The sequence below is a fragment of the Orycteropus afer genome, unplaced genomic scaffold, assembly GCF_000298275.1.
Source record: "Orycteropus afer afer isolate SDZICR_OR568_19922 unplaced genomic scaffold, OryAfe1.0 scaffold00081, whole genome shotgun sequence".
In the NCBI taxonomy this organism is placed as follows: domain Eukaryota; kingdom Metazoa; phylum Chordata; class Mammalia; order Tubulidentata; family Orycteropodidae; genus Orycteropus; species Orycteropus afer.
Genome location: NW_006921668.1, coordinates 7974908 through 7995176, shown reverse-complemented (window position 1 = coordinate 7995176; position 20269 = coordinate 7974908). Strand labels below are relative to the sequence as shown.

At 35.2% G+C, this 20269-nt stretch overlaps 1 protein-coding gene across 1 annotated transcript in view; it reads left to right on the top strand.

The window, feature by feature from the left end:
* The window catches only part of RBM26 (RNA binding motif protein 26), a 104428-nt gene that overhangs the window by 51604 nt on the left and 32555 nt on the right, over positions 1–20269 (top strand). The window contains exons 10-16 of the mRNA XM_042781036.1: positions 4362–4473; positions 5876–6035; positions 8632–8796; positions 9331–9462; positions 10670–10741; positions 18534–18659; positions 19001–19075. Of these exons, the coding sequence (XP_042636970.1) occupies positions 4362–4473; positions 5876–6035; positions 8632–8796; positions 9331–9462; positions 10670–10741; positions 18534–18659; positions 19001–19075 (842 nt within the window). The remainder of the gene's footprint in view (positions 1–4361; positions 4474–5875; positions 6036–8631; positions 8797–9330; positions 9463–10669; positions 10742–18533; positions 18660–19000; positions 19076–20269) is intronic.

Here is a 20269-nt window from a genome sequence, read left to right as displayed (position 1 = left end):
TAGGACATTTAATATTGAACCTCTCTTCCTTGTTTTTAATTTTCCTGTGGCATTCTAATAATTATCATTAACAGCAACAGAATTTTTTTTTTTTTAACATTTCCTATGTAAGGCATATTCAGAACGCTTGTATTTGAAAAGTTGCTGTTTGAGACTGTGTTCATGATGTTTGTTGGTAGGTGCCAGTGAGTTGGTTTCAACCCTGTGTACAACAGAACAAAACACTGCCTGGTCCTGTGCCATCCTCATAATGGTTGCTATGTTTGAAATTATTGTTGCCACCACTGTGTCAGTCCATCTTGGACAGGGTCTACCTTCTTTTGCTTACTGTCCCCTCCTGATAGCATGTTCTTCCTATTATCCAGCTTTTCAGATTATTTGCTCAGCATACCGATTGAATGAGTATGGTGAAAGGTTACAACCCTGATCCATACTTTATCCTGGTTTTAAACCATCCAGAACCTGAAACTCTCAAACTCAATGCCATGGAGTCAGACCCAACTCATAGTGACCCCTCCTTGGGTTTCCGAGGCAGTATTACTACGGAAGTAGACTGCCCAGTCTTCCTTCCGAGGAGTGGCTGGTGAGTTTGAACTGCCACCCTTCTGGTTAGCAGTCACAAATGCCTTAGGCACTATGCCATCTGGAGATAGCTGTAATTTTAATTCGTCATAGACTTTTATGGAGTAATTATACTTTTATACTTAATCTCTTAAATCTTAATGGGAAATTACTATTATTAAACAAATGGGAAATTTTAAGCCCTTTGATGCCTTGGAATTACTAAGGTAAAAGTGACCCAGGGGCCGTGATCTGTTCTTTCCAGATTTCTAAGGAGATGGAGAACTTGATAGAAGCACCCATGATTTGATATCAATAGGAGAAAGAGTTTTTTGTTATTATTGTTGCCATCAAGTTGATTCTGACTCATAGTGACCCAATGTGATACAGTTGAATAGCTCCATAGGGTTTCCTATACTGTAATCTTTATGGGAGAAGATCGCCAGGTCTTTATCTGGTGGAGTGGCTGGTGGATTTGAACCAGTGACCTTTTGTTTAACCAATGGGCCACCAGGGCTTTCTGGTTTTTCATATAGCACTTAACAAAAACTAATGCTGAAAATTTTAAGCAGTGGAACAATTTATTAAAAGAATATTAGGGGATATTGATATACAATAAGAAGTATATGCTAATTGTATAACAAGAAGAGTTTTCTTCTATATTATTAACACTCCTTCATTTAAATAAGTACCAATAAAGGGACTCGGAATGAGAGAATACAGATGAGTTGAAGAAAATTCATTATAACTGTTAGAGGAAAAACACTACATAACTGCCTCTCTTAGTGAACTATCAGATAAAGATCTTTTTTTTCCCCCACTCTTTTTTTTAAAAAAAAGATATTGGATGTCTCAGATACTCTCCAGTATGACAGTGAACCAAATCTGGGAGGCTTACATAGGTAGGAATATGTCCAAAAGTCCTTTTGTAGAACTCATGCTGTGTATACACCACTGAGCAAATAAGCTACAGCTTGCAGTATAAGCTTTACCAAACTTGTTGTTGTTATGTGCCATCGAGTCGGCCCCTGACTCATAGCAACCCCTCCTTGGGTTTCCGAGGTGGTATTACTACAGAAGGAGGATTGCCTAGCCTTCCTTCCGAGGAGTGGCTGGTGGGTTTGAACCGCTAGCCTTCTGGTTAGCAGTCAAGTGCCTTAGGCATTATGCTACCAGAGCTTCTTTACCAAACTTAGATAATAGATATTTCTATCCTTTCTGCTGGGAAGAGTAGGGTAAGTCAGAATCAGCCAACACGTGCTAACTTTGTGGAAAAAAGAGAGGAAGTGAGGGATGGGGATGGGGTAAAAGACCAATTAAGGCCATTTGAAGAAGTGTAGAAGAGAGGCAGTAGTAGATGGACCAGGGTTGTAAAAGTGGGAAGTGGGAAGTGAAAAGATTTAAATATAGTCGAAAGAACTGATGACAGTAATTTATTTGATTGTGGGGCTTAGAGTGAGGGTAAAGGAGAGGGTAGAATTAAAGATAGTTAGATTAAAGATAGTTAGGCAGATGATTTTACTGTTCCTTCAGAAGAATATATTTACTAGGAAGAAAAATCTAGTTTTGGAAGTATTTAATTTGTTGTGTCCATATGGCACTTGAGTAGAAATGTCCAGACTGAAATAAGATAGAGAAGTATGAGGCCCATTGGAATCATTAGCAAGTAGAACAGTTGGTTCTTCCTTTTTTTTTTCCCCCTATCCCATTAGTACTAGTGGGAGTCTTGGCTTATATAGTTTCCAAAAACCTTTCTCATATAATTCTGTATATGCTTCCTCCCACTTCCCCAACCACTTTGAGAATCAGTGAAACAGATAAAACTAAGGCAATAGATGAGATGTCTTAGGAAGATTATTTAGAGTGAGATAAGGCCCAAGTAAATAACCTAAAGAATGCCAATATTGAAGTGATGGAAGGGGAGCTTACACAAGGCACTGAGAAAATGAGGCCAAAAGAGGCAGTGTCCTGAAAATTTAGACAAGATAATTGTCTGAAGATGATAAGCAGTTTAGATGCTCCTTAAATGTCAAGTTAGAGGAAGTGTTCATTGTCTTAAACAAAAAGTTAGGACTTCAGTGATTTGGGCAAGAATGATTTAAATGCAGTAATAAAAGCACTTGCCATTTTTCAGAAAATTAGGGGTTGAGTGGCTGATAAGAATGCAGACATAGAAGTTACAGGTAACTCTTTCAGAAAATGGCTGTGAGAGTAGGAAGAGAGAGAATGCTGCAGCTGAAGGGAAAAGTGGTTTTATGAGATTTTCCCCGCTCCCCGCCCTTTTTTTTTTTTTTCCCCATGGAGCAATTTGAGTATGCTTAAATGTTGATGAGAGAGGCCAGTGCAGAGGGAAGTTAAACACAGGAGAGCAAGACTCTGTAACATTGATTTTGGAATCTTTATATGTATAAAATGAGCTGATGGCAAGAAAATCTGGAAACAGAAGCCCAGTTAGGACAGCTGTCTAGGTGAAAAGTAATACAAGTTTATATTAAGGTGTCTCAGCAGGAAATGAGAGGAGAAATATATGCAAGACAAATAGGTCTGTGATGATTTGAAAAATGTTAGTTTTATTAATAGACATGTTTAAAAGATTAAAAATATTTCAATATAAAGGTAATTTGAACTTTGCACATATTGAGGTTTTTGTCAGAAGAAGGATAGGCAAAGAAAGCAAGAAGTTAGAAATTTGAGTTCGGTTCTCAAAGCAGAGTTCATGTGTAATAGATTATAGGGACCTATGTGGAGCACTGGTAGCATAGTGCCTAAGGCACTTGACTGCTAACCAGAAGGCTGGCGGTTCAAACTCACCAACCACTCCTCGGAAGGAAGATGGGGCAATCTACTTCCGTAGTGATACTGCCTCGGAAACCCAAGGAGGAGTCGCTATGAGTCGGGTCCAACTTGACAGCACATAACAACAACAACAACAAAAATGTGGTGACCATAGTTGCAGCCCTAGGAAAGATTGCTGGGATAGCTCTAAACTTCTTTTATGAACTCTTTTAGTTTAGAAATACGTAAGAATAGGATTTTATATAATCAATTTATCTATCTTAAAAAAGCTTAAAATTATTTTTTTCTGTGTATTTTAAGTTTTGAATGTTTTAAAACTTGAGTGTCATTTGGGAATAACAGGTTAAGTACATTGTGTGTATTATATTCCATCTAAGTGAGAAATGTTGAAAATAGCAGATACTTGGTTTTTTGCCCTGTATTTCCACTGACACCTATTTTGTGTCAGTCTTTGATATTTTTATTTTATTTCTGAAGTATGTTCGTTTTATCAATATGTTGACATTTAAGTAAGGCACTCTCTTCAATCACAGCTTTACGTTACCAATTCTTAAAGGTCATTGGGTTGGTGTTGAATTTTGAATTTTTTAGGTTGTGCATTTGATTTCAAAACTTGCCTCTGGCACATTTTACATCTCTTCAGAGAAGACGAAATGAGCACCTTCAAGAAAATTATGAAATTAAAACCTCAGAATAATTTGTTAATTTTTGTAGTGAGGATAATGACAGATGGGGATATTAGCATGGGTTTTACCCTCAAAAGACGTGTCTCATAAAAGCATATTTTAATTTGGCATATGAGGGTTAATTGATTCTTCTAGGTATAAATAATTTCATCAAATTGAAATAAGAATTGTTTAGATTACTGTGTTTGAATTACATTTATGTGTATTCCTACTGAAATAGATTTTTGAATAAGAAGCTAAAACATTGTTTTCAGTATGAATTTAAAGAATTATGATAAACAGATAATCTGTACTTTATTTTTTTATATTTTCAAACAGAAAAGCCTCCTAATAAAAGCAGTATGAGGATAGTAGTGGATTCAGAATCAAGAAAAAGAACCATTGGTTCTGGAGAACCTGGAATTCCTACAAAGAAGACGTGGTTTGATAAGTAAGCTGGCAGGGAAGATTGAGGAATTTTATTATGCACTGATTCTTAGGTTCATTGAACTAAATTCAGTGAACCCATATGGACCCATACTATACACATTACCCTCTAGTTATTACTTAATCTTGAATTTCAGTTCGGTTTGATGTACCATGTTTAGATTCAGATACAAAGTTCTCAGAATCTTTTTTTTTCTACACAATTAATTATACTACTAATGTTGATTTTTACAAAGTTCTCTTTCTGAAAAATCATTTTGACATTATTGAGTTCTGTAGACAGTCCCAAGGAGCTCTGGTAGCATAGTGCCTAAGGCACTTCACTGCTAACCAGAAGGCAGGTGGTTCAAAGCCACCAGCCGCTCCTCAGAAGGAAGGTTGGGCAATCTACTTCCATAGTGATATTTCCTCTGAAACCCAAGGAGGGGTCTCTATGAGTCGGGTCCGACTCGATGGCACATAACAATAACAACAACAACATAGACAGTCCTCAACTAAAGTGTAAGTTTTTTGAAAATACACGTAAATTAGTTGTCTGGTACTTGGATGGTATTTTCTTGAAGATATAATGTGGTGGTTTAGGGGACAATTTACCCTCTTTTCACATCCCTCCCACCATATCTTTCCCTCCATAAAATCCTTACTTAAAAATGTGGTAAAATACTACCTATATACAGGATAGTCAGGAGTCCATCAGTAGGCCAAGGAATGGTGAGTAGGGTCTGGGAGAAAGTTTCAGCATATTTGAAGGTCCTATTAAGAACTAGAAAGCCTCTCTCTTACTCCTTTACCCCCTGCATCATCCCTGCTCCTCCATCTTTTTTTTTTTTTTTTGACGAGGACCTGGTTAGACAATGAGGTATCAAGAAAAGCCTTCAGTAAAAAGCTGTGTGGAATCAGAAGATCTCTGGACCACAGTTTTTTCTTTTATTATTTTTGAAGTATTAAATTTATGCTTTGTAGCTCCAGTCATCTTTTTGAGCTGGAAGGAGGTTGTGACGCTCATTCTTTGCTTTTTAATCAAAGTTGTAAAATAAGATATATTTCAGTAAACTAACTTTTGCAGAAATGGAGTAGACATTATATATATGCAGATTGACTGAAAGAGAGTACTAGGACCATTCCATGTAATGTGAACTAGTGGTGGGCAAGAAATGGAAAATAACAAATAATATGGAAGAACTCTTCTCAGTTGGCTTCATGAAATATACTACCACTATGAATTAGGAAATGTCATGGAAAAAAATTTAAATTCCTTTGTCAAACCAGTTAATTACAGGGTTTTTTTTGGGGGAAAAATGGAACTTAACTACACATTCATTTTGCATGTAAAACTTTTTATTTCTTTATATTTGGTATGGGTTAGAATTTTTAAGTATATTCAATTAACTTGCTTTTTGTTACAGACCAAATTTTAATAGAACAAATAGCCCAGGCTTTCAGAAGAAGGTTCAGTTTGGAAACGAAAATACTAAACTTGAACTTAGAAAAGTTCCTCCAGAATTAAATAATATCAGCAAACTTAATGAGCATTTTAGTCGGTTTGGAACCTTGGTTAACTTACAGGTAAGACCCCAATGTTATGTTATTCTAGATTTCTTGTTATGCTTTTCTGTGTGAGTACAGGTATGCATCATCCATGAAATAGGATGTTATGTGATTTGGACATTGTGTGAATATCACATTGAAACCTTTTGGGAGCCCACTTCTAGTTATCCTTGTCACTGCTACTGCAGCTGCTGACAGCTGCAGCAGTGGTGGCCTGGCCGAGAAGCCAGCTGTGGCTGTGAGGGTGGCTGAGGGAGTGGAGCAAGAGTCCCTGCCCAGGACAAAGCCCAAGAGCCTAGGACCAGAGCCATGTCCTCTGCCTCACCTGCTGCAGGTCTGGATTTGGAGTTTTTAAAACCATTAGGAGGGAATAAATAAGCAAAAGGAAAGCTGCTTTCCCTTTTTTAAAAAAACACCTTATGAGCACCATGGATATGTATGCTTTATGCAGTTAGATGTTGCCTGAACAGATGTTAAGTAACCCATCTTGTGTTACATTTATCTATGTATTTATCAATTCCCAAACTTTTTTTTCAGAAAAATATATGGACCCATACTATACATATTACCCTCTAGTTATTACTTAATCTTGAATTCCAGTTCGGTTTGATGTACCATGTTTAGATTCAGATACAAAGTTCTCAGAATCTTTTTTCTACACAATTAATTATACTACTAATGTTGATTTTTAAAAAACTTTGCAAGGTGATGTCAAAACATAGCATCTCCCTATTTCATTTTGCATTCACTCGATTAATAGGGGTGCTGATATCTTCCCTTCTTTTTCACTGGCCCCTTTGCTGTATGTGTGTATCACCTGCATTATTATTTGTGAAATATGTTTCTTTTTAAATCAATTAAAAAATAATTTTACCTTTATCCTAACTAAAACAGTTCCAGTATTTTTAAATTCTAATACATGCATTATTATTAAACTTCTACCTAAAATTATTCTTCATCATAATAATGAATATTTAAGGAATACTTATATTAAGTTCTACATGAATTATTTAATTCTTAGAAAACTCTAGAGAGTGAGTATTGTTATTCCCATTTATGGGAGAGGAAAACAGAAAGCTTAAATTGCTTGATCATGCTAATGTAAGGTAGCAGCTAAGGTTTAGACCAGGCAATTTCTATCAGAACCCATACTCTTTAATTTCTGTGTTGCTTCACACCACCTGTGCTTTATATGCCACACTTTGGAAAACACTGTTACTGTTGAAAGAACCGGAAATTAAAGTGAAAAGCATTGGATTTGGTCCATGCTAGTTGTGTGGTACCGAATCAGGTATTCCTTCAGTTCCTCATGGTAAAAATGTGGTTGATGTGGGGTTATTGTTTTTTTTTTTTTTTTTTTTTTTTTTTTAAATTTTCTCTCACTTTTGGAAATGTTCTAAGAATTACAAATTTGAGGTATTGTACAGATGGTTTTTCTTTAGTTTTCAGTTAAAGATAACTCTTACAAGTAATCCTCCTGATTCTGGATCCTAGCCACATCACTCAATATATTAGGATTATTTCTCATAGGCAGTATAGGCAGTCCCCAGGTTATAGATGTCCAATTTATGGACAACTCATACTTCCCCTTCAGGAGCTCTGTTGGCATATTGCCTAAGGCATCTGACTGCTAACCAGAAGGCTGGCAGTTCAAACCCACCAGCCACTCCACAGAAGGAAGACTTGGCAATCTAGTTCCATAAAGATTTATCACCTTGGAAACCTAAAGGGGGTCACTGTGGGTTGGAATTGATGGCAGTGAGTTTGGGGTTTTTTGGTTTTTTTTTTAAATGGTAAGTCTAAGGTGCTCTAGTGTTGTAGTGGGTAAGTCATTTGGCTGCTAACTAGAAGGTCAGCAGTTCAGACCTACCAGATGATTTGTGGAAGGAAGACGAGGCGATCTACTTCCCTAAAGATTTGTAGCCTCAGAAACCCAAATGGGGGTTGCTATGAGTTGGAATCAACTCAAGGGCAGTGACTTTGGTTTTTGTTTTATAGTAAGGCTAAATAAGAACTATGTGCACTTTTGATTTACCTACATGTTCAACTTAAAAGACACACTTAGGTTTGTAACCTGGAGTTTGTCTATATTCAAATCGGGGAGGGGAAGGTGAGATTTTCTGAATGTGTGTGTATGGGTGTAACAGCTGTGTGATCAGCATTTTCTATTCAGTCCTACATACAGGAGGCTGTTTTATACTGTGAACAGTCTTCAAGTTTCCATTTCTCCTGGGGTGGGAGGAGAGGAATTGGAGTTGCAACTCTTGAAAATAGGCTGTGGTAATAATCCAAGTATGTTGCTGCTGTTGTTATGTGCCGTCGAGTCGACCCCGACTCATAGCGACCCCTCCTTGGGTTTCCGAGGCAGTATCACTATGGAAGTAGGATTGCCCAACCTTCCTTCCAAGGAGTGGCTGGTGGGTTTGAACCACCCGCCTTCTGGTTAGCAGTCAAGTGCTTTAGCCACTATGCTACTAGAGCTCCAATCCAAGTATAAAGAATTATAAAGATAGACTCTTACTTGAGAGATCTGTTACTTTATTTTTAGAGGCATTTCATTGTATAAGCATCAGATCTTTTGGAAATTCACTGTTCTTAATATTTTAAATTTTAGGTTGCTTATAATGGTGATCCTGAAGGTGCCCTTATCCAATTTGCAACATATGAAGAGGCAAAGAAAGCAATATCAAGTACAGAGGCAGTGCTGAACAATCGCTTTATTAAGGTTTATTGGCACAGGGAAGGAAACACCCAACAGTTACAAACTAGTTCCCCAAAAGTAAGAAAGAAATTTGTGGGAAATTAAATGCTTGTTTTAGAAAGTTCTACCATAATGTTTAAGAACAGAGGCATTGGAGTCAGCTAGATTTGATTTCAGATTCTGTCTCTACCACATCCTGCAAGGATTTCAGGATGTTTCTTCACCTCTCTAACCTAGTCTCATTTAATTGTGGAGTCACTTCCTAGTTCAGAGAATTGTAAAATATGCGTAAAGGTTGTAGAATTGCCATCATCCCCTCTTTCACCTCTTCCCCCACCAGTTGATCAACATTTTAATTAATAGGTAATGTTAGATGGATGGCTTGTAGAGGTGTCTTACAGCAAATGTTTTTTTGATTTAATCTCTGCTTTATAAATAAGTTATTTATAAGCATCCATATACCTGTGTGAAGAAAATTGGAAGAGGATTAGGTTTTGATTAAGAGTTGCATTTTTAAACTTTGCATGGACTACTTAGTAACATTATTGCAGAAGTTATTTTTCCATGCTAATGAGCTAATAAGCTTGTTTAATTTTTATTTCTTGTTCTGAGGTAATGCAGCCTTTAGTCCAGCAACCTATATTGCCTGTTATGAAGCAGTCAGTCAAAGAGCGATTAGGTCCAGTACCTTCAAGTAATATTGAACCTGCGGAAGCACAGAGTGCCAGTTCAGACCTTCCACAAGTAAGTGGACCTTTCATATCATCATGTTCATCACATAGTAAGTTCTCAGTAACTAGTTTCCCTTGATGGTTTGAATTATAGTTAATTGTGTATTTTTTATACAGAAATACAATAGTCTTCACATATTTGAATGCTGTGTAAAATTTTTTTTTTTTTAACATTGCCTTAACATTTTCACAGTCTCTACTTTTCCTATAGTATTTGAATCTTAAATTCTTTCTCATTAGTACTTATTTATGAGAACTGTTTCTCTCTTACTTTGTGGAGGAGCGCTATTTCACAAAGCTACCTAAAAAGTGGTGTTTAGTACACTAAATCTTATTTTTCTTATCATCCTTTTATTTAATTTGAATTCTGTTCCAGAGATAATTGTAGACTAAATTGCAAGCTTTTGGGAAGGGAAGGCTTAAACCATCAAGTTAGAGTATACTTGATACTACTGTTTCAAGTACTTAATGTAGCTCTTACTTATTCCTGACTCTGATATTCTCTCCTCCATATATCATTCCCTGGCCACTGCCTTCTTTTAAGTGGCAATTTCTTGTTTCTACACTGTCAGTTTCTGAAACTTAGCTTTCAGTTGTCTCCAGATGTCTCACATTTGCTGTGTGAAGTAGTTAGGATGTAGTATCTGACTAATGGGTGCCATCTTATTAAAATAGTCCCTAGAAAATTTCTGAAGAGTGAGTTACTCAGATTATATAAAAATATACAGAATGTAAATTGGTAAAATACTGGTTGCTGAAAAATAACCAATCTTAATATCCCAAATCATCAGCAAATACAGTATACTTGGATGGAAAGCAAACGTTCTTTAGGAAAGAAGAGCTTTTATTTTTAAGCTGGAGAAGCAGGCAGATACTTTACTTACACAAAGCTAATGTCTAAAGTGTTTATAGACTTTTTACTTGTCAACATAGGATTCTAAGAATTTATGATTCTTTGTTAGTGGAAGGGACCTTACAATCACCTGGTTTAAACCTCTTACTTTACATCATAATTTTTCATAATTGAATAATATCGCAAATTGTCTTATTTTTGTTTTTTCCACAGATTTTTTGTTTGTTTCTCTCTTTAAAAATTCCAAGTTTTTGTGATTAGCATCAGTATACTTGTAGTATATATTAATGAAATCAGGATGTTCAACACCCAGCAGACCTCTGTATGTTTGGGGAAACACTGAATATGTCCATTTTAATTTTTTTAGAATGTAACTAAGTTATCTGTGAAGGACAGGTTGGGTTTTGTATCAAAGCCATCTGTTTCAGCAACTGAAAAGGTAAGAAGAATAGCATGATGTGTTTGTCTTGGCTTCATAAATGTTTTCAGGTGGCATCTTAATGTTTAATTTTTTTTCATAGTCTAAACTCTCGCTTAGTACTTACCTTTGTCTCTTATTCCTACCTTTTGCTTTCCATTTGCTGAACAAGAAAAATACTTCTCTTTTTTTTACTTTTTGCATCAATGTTTTAATACTTACCTCTTGTTATATTTCCATGTTCTCCATTCTTTTTGTTTTCTTTAGAGATACTACACGTTTTAATTTGACAAATCTGACAGCCTAATAGAAAGAGCCATGGATTAGGAATTTACCCTGGATTTGAGCCCTGGCTCCTTACTTACTAACTGCATGATGTTGGGCAGTACCCTTAACCTTTTTGAATCATATTCCTTGTTGGTAAAATGGTGATGGTAATATTTGTCTTGCTCACAGGGTTTTGTGAGGATGAAATAAATCTTTTTATTAAAAGTATTTTATAAACTGGAAAGGATGGTGTGAATGTAAGTTATTGTTTCTTACTATCAGCTATTGATATAGTCTGACAATAAGTTTAGTCATTTGTACTTTTAAATGGTGGATAAATACTGATCATAAATTATCATTTATGGGGCCTATCTGATAGATCTGTGTAGATGTGTTTTTTGTTTGTTTATATGTGAGTGAATGCTATTATTTTTAGGCTTGGACTTTTAGGTATGTGGGATGACCAAATATTAGAATTAGAAAATCTTTCTCATTTCTGTATTTCCACCTTAAAGGAAATTAAGACCCAAATAGTTTCATAGTTTGACTCTATATAATGAGTTACTGAGCTGGACTAGAATCTGGGTCTCCTATTTTTAGTCCATGGCTCTTTCCATTATGAAGTTTTCAGGGGAAATTGACTTCATAAGTAAATAGGGCATCTTGTGAGATAGCTGATCTTTACTGGCTCTTCAGTATATTATTTTCCTTATTTATTATTTTCAACTTCGGCAATACTAGGAATTTGAGGCTGAATCTCATTTTGTATGTTAGATTTTACTCTCAAGCATTACTTCAGGCATAACATGCCAAAAAATGAATTCATTATTTCCTATATAAAGTAGCTTCTCCTCCTAGCCCCCAACTTTGTAAGCGATACTGCCATTTTCTAAGTTGTGCAGTCTAAAAACCTGAGAATAATTTACTTGATTTTGTGGTCCACTTGCTGTTTGCTATCACCTTCAGTACCCCAGCCTCTGGATGTAGTGTCCCAGCTGGCATCCTGGTGTTCTCTTCCTCTAGTTTACACAGCTGCTGTCCTATTCTCAGACTCAATTTAATGTTAATTCATTACAAAAGCTTTCAATTTCTCAGCTAAATTACTTGACTTATAGCTCATCATGCCTAAATTTTCTAGTCCTATTCTACCTAGTCTTTTTCTTCCACCCAGGGGAATACTTTCTGCTCATTGTCCATTGTCCTTTCCTGCCATTTTTTCCCTGCTGCTGATTTTCCTTGAAGGCTTTTTCTGTTACTTAACTGATCATCCTTTGAATATTGAGAATCTCTTTAACTTTTCCATAACACTGCTAAAATATTTCACCCATCCCTGCCTCTTTCTTCAGAGTATCTACACTGCTTAGTTTATGCTACTAACGTCAGCAGTTTTTGACTTTTACTTTAAGTTTATCCTTTGTGATAGCAGGTAACTTGAGAATGAAATAATAACATCAAGGTTGCCATACTTAGTATACTGCTGAGCAATTTTGGGGACTTCTAAATATCTGATTAATTATGTTTAGAATTTGTTTATGTGAAGATTTAGATTCTGAAATCGAAGTCTAACCTGTGTAAATTTATTTTACTCCTGTTTTCATTACTGTTTTTAAGATATTCTGTATGACTTTATAATAAAATGGCTGTAAATTTGAATTTGGTAGTGTAACTCTATTAATATAATCACCCTAACTGAATTTTTGAAAAATACTAGTGGTAATGGGCTATTATAGGGAAAAGTACTCGGTAAATACTGTAAAGAATTTTTTTAAGGAAAAAAAATTACTTACAACTATACAGACTTTCAGCCAACAGTAAACCTATTAACAGAGCAGCATTTTATATTTGTTTATTCTTGGTTTTTAAGTTTGGATTTATTGTGTAATTCTGTTTCTTTAAAATTATGGAGGTTTATAATAGTTTTGTTTCTTTTATAACTGTTATTGACATTTATTTTTTAAAGCATTGGCCTGTCAGGATTATTACCTCAACTTTTTTTTTTACAGTAAAATACAATTTCAAATTATTTGCTGAACATTTGGGAACCAGGCTTTTGTAGCAAAAATTGATTAATAGCTGTATATGTTTTTGTTTGATATTAAATATTTCTCTTCAAGCTCTTTAATCATTTTGTCTCTTTTGAGCTTAGTATTCTTGAAAGATATAAAACTCTTAATCCCTAAAAATATTTTAAATTTAAAATCCTATTACTCCCTCTAGAAATCCCAGAAAATAAAGCTTTCCTGTATAGATGTGCTGTTTTGAGAGAGTAACATAAATGAATGTGTTACAGCTGCCTTATTGTGAGTGTGGCTGTTAAGCATCATAACTGCATTTTTTTTTTTTTTTTAATTTGATTCCAGCCTGGGCATTGGGTATTGAAAAATGATACTTTGATGACTTAATTTATAATAAACTTCATTTGTGTAATTTTTAGGAAATATTTTTTTCCCCTCTGTTTTTATCTAGAAGAGAAAGCTTTTCTTTACAAATACTGGTAATAGTTATAGCTGATAATGCTTATATAGGAAATAAGGAAGTGTTAATTAATGGATTATAACTTCTACCTTTTTAAGGGATTGGTTTCTGTCTTGGTAAATAAGAGATATTAGTGATATACATTTAAAAATACAGCACATAATTCTCAACTCATTCATTGTATGAGTCCACCGTAACTTTGGTACCAAAACTTGACACAAGGATATTACAAAAGTGGAACATTACAGGCCACTATCTGTCATAAATGGAGAAAACATCGGAGTTGTCAATGATTTAATGTTACTTGAATCTACAGTCAACACCAGTGGAAGCAGCAGTTAAGAAATCACATGAAATATTGCACTGGGTAGATCAGCTGCAAAAAACCTCTTTAAAGTGCTGAAGAGCAAGGATGTCTTTTTGGGTGCACTTAAGCCATGGTGTCTTCAGTTGCCTCATATGCATGTGAAGGCGGGACAGTGAATAAGGAAGACTGAAGAAGAGTTGATGCTTTTGAGTTGTGGTGCTGGGGAAGAAAACTGAAAGTACCATGGACTGTCAGAAGAACTAACAAATCTATCATGGAAGAAGTACAGCTGGAATCCTCCTTGGAAGCAAGAATGGCCAGACTTTGTCTGACCTTTGGTCATGTTGTCAGAAAGGACCAAGGACCATTCATTCCCTGGAGAAGGATATCATGCTTGGTAAAGTGGAGGATCAGGGAAAAAGGCGAAGGCCCTCAATGAGTTGGATTGGCACGGTGGTTACAGTGATGGACTCAGGCATAGAAAGAATTGTGAGACTGGCACAGGACAGGACAGTGTTTTGTTCTGTTGTACATAAGGTCACTATGAGTCTAAGCTGACTTGGTAGCACCTGACAACAACAACAACATCTGTTATGAACATAGACACAAAAATCCTAAACAAAATATTAGCATAAGTGTCCAATAATATATAAAAAAAGATAATAAATACATCATGTCTCTCAGTAGGATTTGTACCAGAAATGCATGGTTGGTTTAACATATGAAAATCAGTTCAATTCACCACGTTAAGAAAATAAGGAACGGGGGTGGAATCAACCCATGATTATCTTAATAGATAGGGAGAAAATGCTTGAGTAGATTCATTATTTAGTTATATTAAAGAATCTGTAAATTAGGAATAGAAGGAAACTTCTTTAACCTGATAAATGATGTCTGTCCAAACAGACCTACACCTAACACTATATTCAATGGTGAGCAAGTAGGAAAAAGGCAAAGAAGTCCCTTCCCAGCACTCCTATTCAACATTGTACTGGAAGTCCTAGCTAATGGATTAAGACAAGAAGAGGAAATAGAAGTTACACAAATTAGGAAGGCAGAAGCAAAATTGTATTTACTCAGAGATGACATGATTGTATATGTAGAAAATCCAGAAGTACTTACAATGAAAATTTGTAAATGAATTTAGGAAGGTGGAAGGTCCCTGGAAATAAGGTTAATAGGTAAAATTACAGAACGTGCGAAAACGCACGTGGAAAATAGGGAAGGTATGGTTTGGAATAGCTGCCGGCTATTTGACTGTTAGAAATTGTGAGCATCTTCTGTTCTGTTGGGTTTGTCACTTCTATACACTGGTTTAATGTTCAGGAGAGTTTCTTCTCCTTTATCACTGCTCTGTCTTCATCTTTTGAAAATAGATAGAGCCTTGGCTTAAATTCTAGAACCAAGTAGATTGAAATAGTGAGGCAGATTTGTAATATAGCTCATTGTTTTCCAAGACACATTTTATTTTCACATTAACACCTCACCTCTGAAATTGGCTTGCATCTTAAAAATTTTTATTTTTATTTTTTGGTTGTAATTGGCAAACTTTATTTTTTTTAGTAAAGGTACTTAAAATAATAGTATATCTTAATAGCAGTGTCTTAGGTTCATTGAAATATGTCAGCTAATATTCTGTTTTTACAGAAGGAGATGCCTTAAGAAAGTAAAAACATTATTATTATTTTTTTTTTAATTGTGATTTGGGTGAAAGTTTACAGAGCAAAATCAGTTTCCATATAGCAGCTCACATAGACTTTGTCTCATGACATTGACTACAATTTACCACAATGCAACGGCTCTCCTTCCACTTCTCCCCTTAGTTACCTCTTCCCTGTGTCCTTCCTTCCATGCATTCCTGATCCCCGAGCTGTCTACCTGTGGATACACAGCCCTTCTATTCTCTCATGATTGTTCTCTCCAAAGAGTGTATCTACCTAATGTAAATGTTCAGCTCATATACCTGTCTTTTGTTTGGCTGGAAGCCATAGGAGTGGGTTCAATTCCAGACCTGAAGGGCAGCTAGGGTCCATAGTCTCGGTGTTTCCATCAGGTTCTATCAGACCAGCAAACCTTGTCCCTTTTTTTTTAAATTGATTTTGAGTTTTGTTCTACATTGTTCTCCCACTCTACCCAGGATCTCCTACGTGGAGCCCCTTCCGAATAATTGACAGCGATAGTCAGGCACCTCTAGTTCTTCTGGGCTCGTGGCATATAGGCTGAGGATCATATGGTGTACCAGTCGCTTGGACTAATTGTTTCCACGCATCTTTGGTTTTCTTCATTCTTCTCTGCTCTGGACGAGGAGAGACCCATCATTGTGTCTAGATGGCTGGTTGCAAGCTTTTAAGATCCCAGTTGCTACTTACCAAAGTAGGATGTGGAGCAGTGTTTCGTGTAGTATGTTATTCCAGTTGAGCTTGGTGTCCCCTGTGACTGTGGTCCTGAGCCCACAGGCTCAACTACCCTCCGGGTAGCTGGCTGTGGCCAAGAAGTGACTACAACCTTGTCTCATGGGAATGCTTTTAAGAATTAAGAGGTGTTCTAATTCTTGTCAGCTGTTTTTATTCACTTTGAACCAGCACTCCTTAGTCTTTTATCAGGTTGTTAATAAGGACACTTTAAAAAAGAATTGTTCTGTACTCACTGAAGTTGCCAGAAAATAAGATTATAATATTCATCATTTCTTTCCAAATGATTTGACTATAGAAATCTTTTTGGTCACAAGCTTGTCAACTTGTTATGGAATCTACTCAAAATACCCTATGAAACAACCTCTGTTTCAGCAGGTTATTTTGTGTCTCTGCCCTTGTAAATTTGTTTCACCCTTGTAAAAGTGTACAGTTTTGTATTAGATTATGTGAAAACATGACTTGGAAGAAATTTTTCTCTGCAATTACAGTGAATGTTAACTGAAGTTAGACTACATGTTTCTCTGTAGTTTACTGAATGCAGCCATTTCATATTGGTTAGCGATATCTGAGTATTAGCTTTATTAAAGTAAGAAAATTTCAGTGGCAAATATCATAAAGAGTCTTAATCATCATTTTATATAAAATCAGTATAGGTATAGTATTCTTGGTTTTCACTTCATATAGAGGGTAAGACATTCTTAAAAACATGGAATAGTGATAAGTTGCTTGCTACCTGAAGGCCGTGTATAGTTTACTTAGCTTTGTGATGTGCCCTAATTTAATTTCATGATGAAAAGTTAGAAAATGTTCTTAGATTGCTGCTTCTCAGATACTAACATTTTTGATAGCTAAAAAGTAGGGTCCTTTGTCTCATTGCTATTACTCCATTTCATTCCATCCAGTACAGTAGTTCCTTTAACCTTTTGTTTAGGTCATGAACTACTTAAAGACTTTGGAAGTTACATTGTTCCCTTTGGAAAATTGCATTGTTCACACACATGGTTTCATGTTTAGTTTTATGGTACTCATAGATCTCTTTGAAGGGATCCTCCTCAGACTCCTTTTTAAAAACCGCTACCCAACTTCCAAACCAAACTCCCTGATGTCGAATCAGTTCCCAACTCATAGCATCCCCTCCTTGGGTTTCCAAGTCAGTAGCTCTATGGAAGTAGATTGCTTGGTCTTTGTTCTGAGGAGTGGCTGGTGGTTTGAACTGCCAGCCTTCTTGTTAGCGTCAATGGCAGTGAGTTTAGTTGGGTTTGGAACCAACTTCCAGTGGAACTTAGAACTATTTTGTTTTTGAAGGATAAAAAAAGGCAGCCTGTAACCAGTTTTACTTCCTTGAATTGATCTTATGTAAAAAAGATTTTCCATTCCTGACTGAGAATCATTTGTTTAATTTAGTGTAAATGTTTATTGTGTATCTATTATGTTTATTGTGTATCCAGGCACTGTTCAGGTGCTGAAGATACAGCACTGAACCAAGCCCCCTCACTTTTCAAACAAATTTACCCCCATGGAATACATTTTTGAGTTCATAAGGACATTAGACCCTATAAAGTTGAACTTTCTTCATTTTACTCAAGGTCTCATTAATTAGTTGCAGCAGGGCTTAGATATTCGAAGAGCACAAAGAGGAAAAAGACATTATCCTTCTTTGAAGGCCCTTACTATGTAGACAGGAAGAAAGGCACATTATCTAATATAATATCAGGTCAGTTTTATTAAATATTACAATAGGTGAAGGAATAAAATTTCATAGAAGCACCTGCTTAGAAGAGATAAATGATTGGGGCTTTGTGAAGTTATTGATTATATTATGCTAAATTTGAGCTGAGTTTAAGGGAATAGGTCACTTTAAGCAGAAAGAGCAATGCTAGGAAAAAGAAGAGAAAAAGAAAACAATAGGATTTACTTTAGAACTGCAAATTGCAAATGATGGTGTTAAAACTATTTGAGGGATGGTATCCATCTTCCTTCTGTGCCAGTTTCTGCTTGTATACAGTTTTTACTTTAGTCACAAGAAGTAGTAGCAAGTGTATTTAGCAATTCATATTTTTTTTCACTAATAAAGTGATGACAGGGTGCTTTTTTTTGAGTTTTTATGTTTTTGCATTTTAAATGTAAGTGTTTGGTGTTCAATTTTTTTTCTCTCCCATTTTAAGATACATATAACCTCATTCATTCCCTTCCTTGCAAATCACAAAATGTGATTGAGTTATTATAAATGTCTAATACATTTAGTTCAAAATGCTAAATTTTGTCAAGGGTACTTTAAAGTTGATGTTCGTAGAAGATATAGGAAATCATGAATTGTTAATTTTTTTAAGAAATTGAATTTTATTGGTAGGTATTGTCTACATCTACTGGCCTAACCAAAACGGTGTATAATCCAGCTGCTTTGAAGGCTGCACAAAAAACCTTACTTGTTTCCACCTCTGCAGTTGATAATAGTGAAGCACAGAAAAAAAAACAGGTAAGTATAGTTGGTAAAATGAACAAATCTTTTATGTAATAAAGCTTTTTTGCATGACTTTTTCAGTGCTTATCATAACATGGAACTTAAAAAAAATGTATTGTTTGCCAGTGAACTTTTGTTTTCTACAGTGTGGTGGTGGTGGTGTAGTAAATAATAATTTTTCTTGGATGGAGAGGTTCTCTTGAGAGATTATTGAAACTCATGCTTATTTTTACATAGCAAAACTTTGCATTTAAATTTTGCTAACAAGCTTCTGCAATTACAATCTTTTTACTCTTGAATAACTTTGTTAGAAAAATAAGTAATATTTTAGTCTTGTTTTTGATCTCTTTCTCTAGGAGGCATTGAAACTTCAACAAGATGTAAGGAAAAGGAAACAAGAAATTTTAGAAAAGCACATTGAAACACAGAAGGTAAAGTGTCAAAGTTAAGTCTGGCAAAATAAATTTACAAGTGAAAGTTTTAAGTAAATTTTATCCTGTGCTATAGAGATAGTCTTGAGAAACTGATTTACTATAGATTGTAATGGTAAGACTGAAATGTTTATTAATGATAATATATCTGGGATGAAGGGCACATATTAAATGGCAGGTATAGATTAAATGGAGCTGTGATTATGAACTTGAAATGAAAATACAAAGTAGTATTCATATTTCTACACAGTAGTTTGTTGAGATAATGAAATTAGAAACTTGTTTACATGTTGTGATGGGTACTTTTTTTATTGGCTTGATATCTTTTGAGTCTCTGTTGACTAGTTCTGTAGCTATTAGCCACATGCAGTTATTGAAAACTATCTAGTCTGAGTTGAGATGTGCTCTAAGTATAAAATACATGGCAAATTTTGAAGACTTGGTTAAAAAAAAAAGACAAAATATTTCAATTTGTTTATATTACATGTTGCAATAACATTTTGTGTATATATATGTATAATACATTACTAAATTAATTTTACTTCTTTCCCCCCTTTTTTTTAATGTGGCTGTTAGAAAGTTAAAAATTATGTATGTGATTTACATTATTTCTGTTAGGCAGTGTTGCTCCAATTTCTGATATTTAGTTAGAGTTAGTTCTTGAGCATGGTTGATAATTAAGGTTAACAATATGGTATTTCAGAATACTGAAAATATAGTAAGTTTTTCTGTTTCTACTTTAAATGGCTATTTTTTTTTTTAATTTAAATTTGCATATACTTGATAAAAAGAAGTCACAGTGATTTATAGCAAAAACTGTAGCTTTCTTGACTCAGAGAACCTATAATATTGTATGGCTTCTCCTACACTGTCATTGTACTTTGCTTTCCTTCATGTTTCCTATCCATGTTTAGGATCTCATTTTCAGGGGAGCCAATTTTTGTTACTTCTGACAAGGAAAATAAATGTTCAATATTTCTAATGTTTTATTATATGAAAACCAAAAATAGCCCACTGCCATTGAGTGCATTCCAATTCATAGTGACCCTATCTTATAGAGTAGAACTGCCCCATAGGGTTTCCAAGGCTGTAAATCTTAATGGAAACAGATGGCCTCATCTTTCTCCTGTAGAACAGCTGGTGAATTCAAACCACTGACCTTTTGGTCAGTAGCCAAGTCTTTTAACCACTATA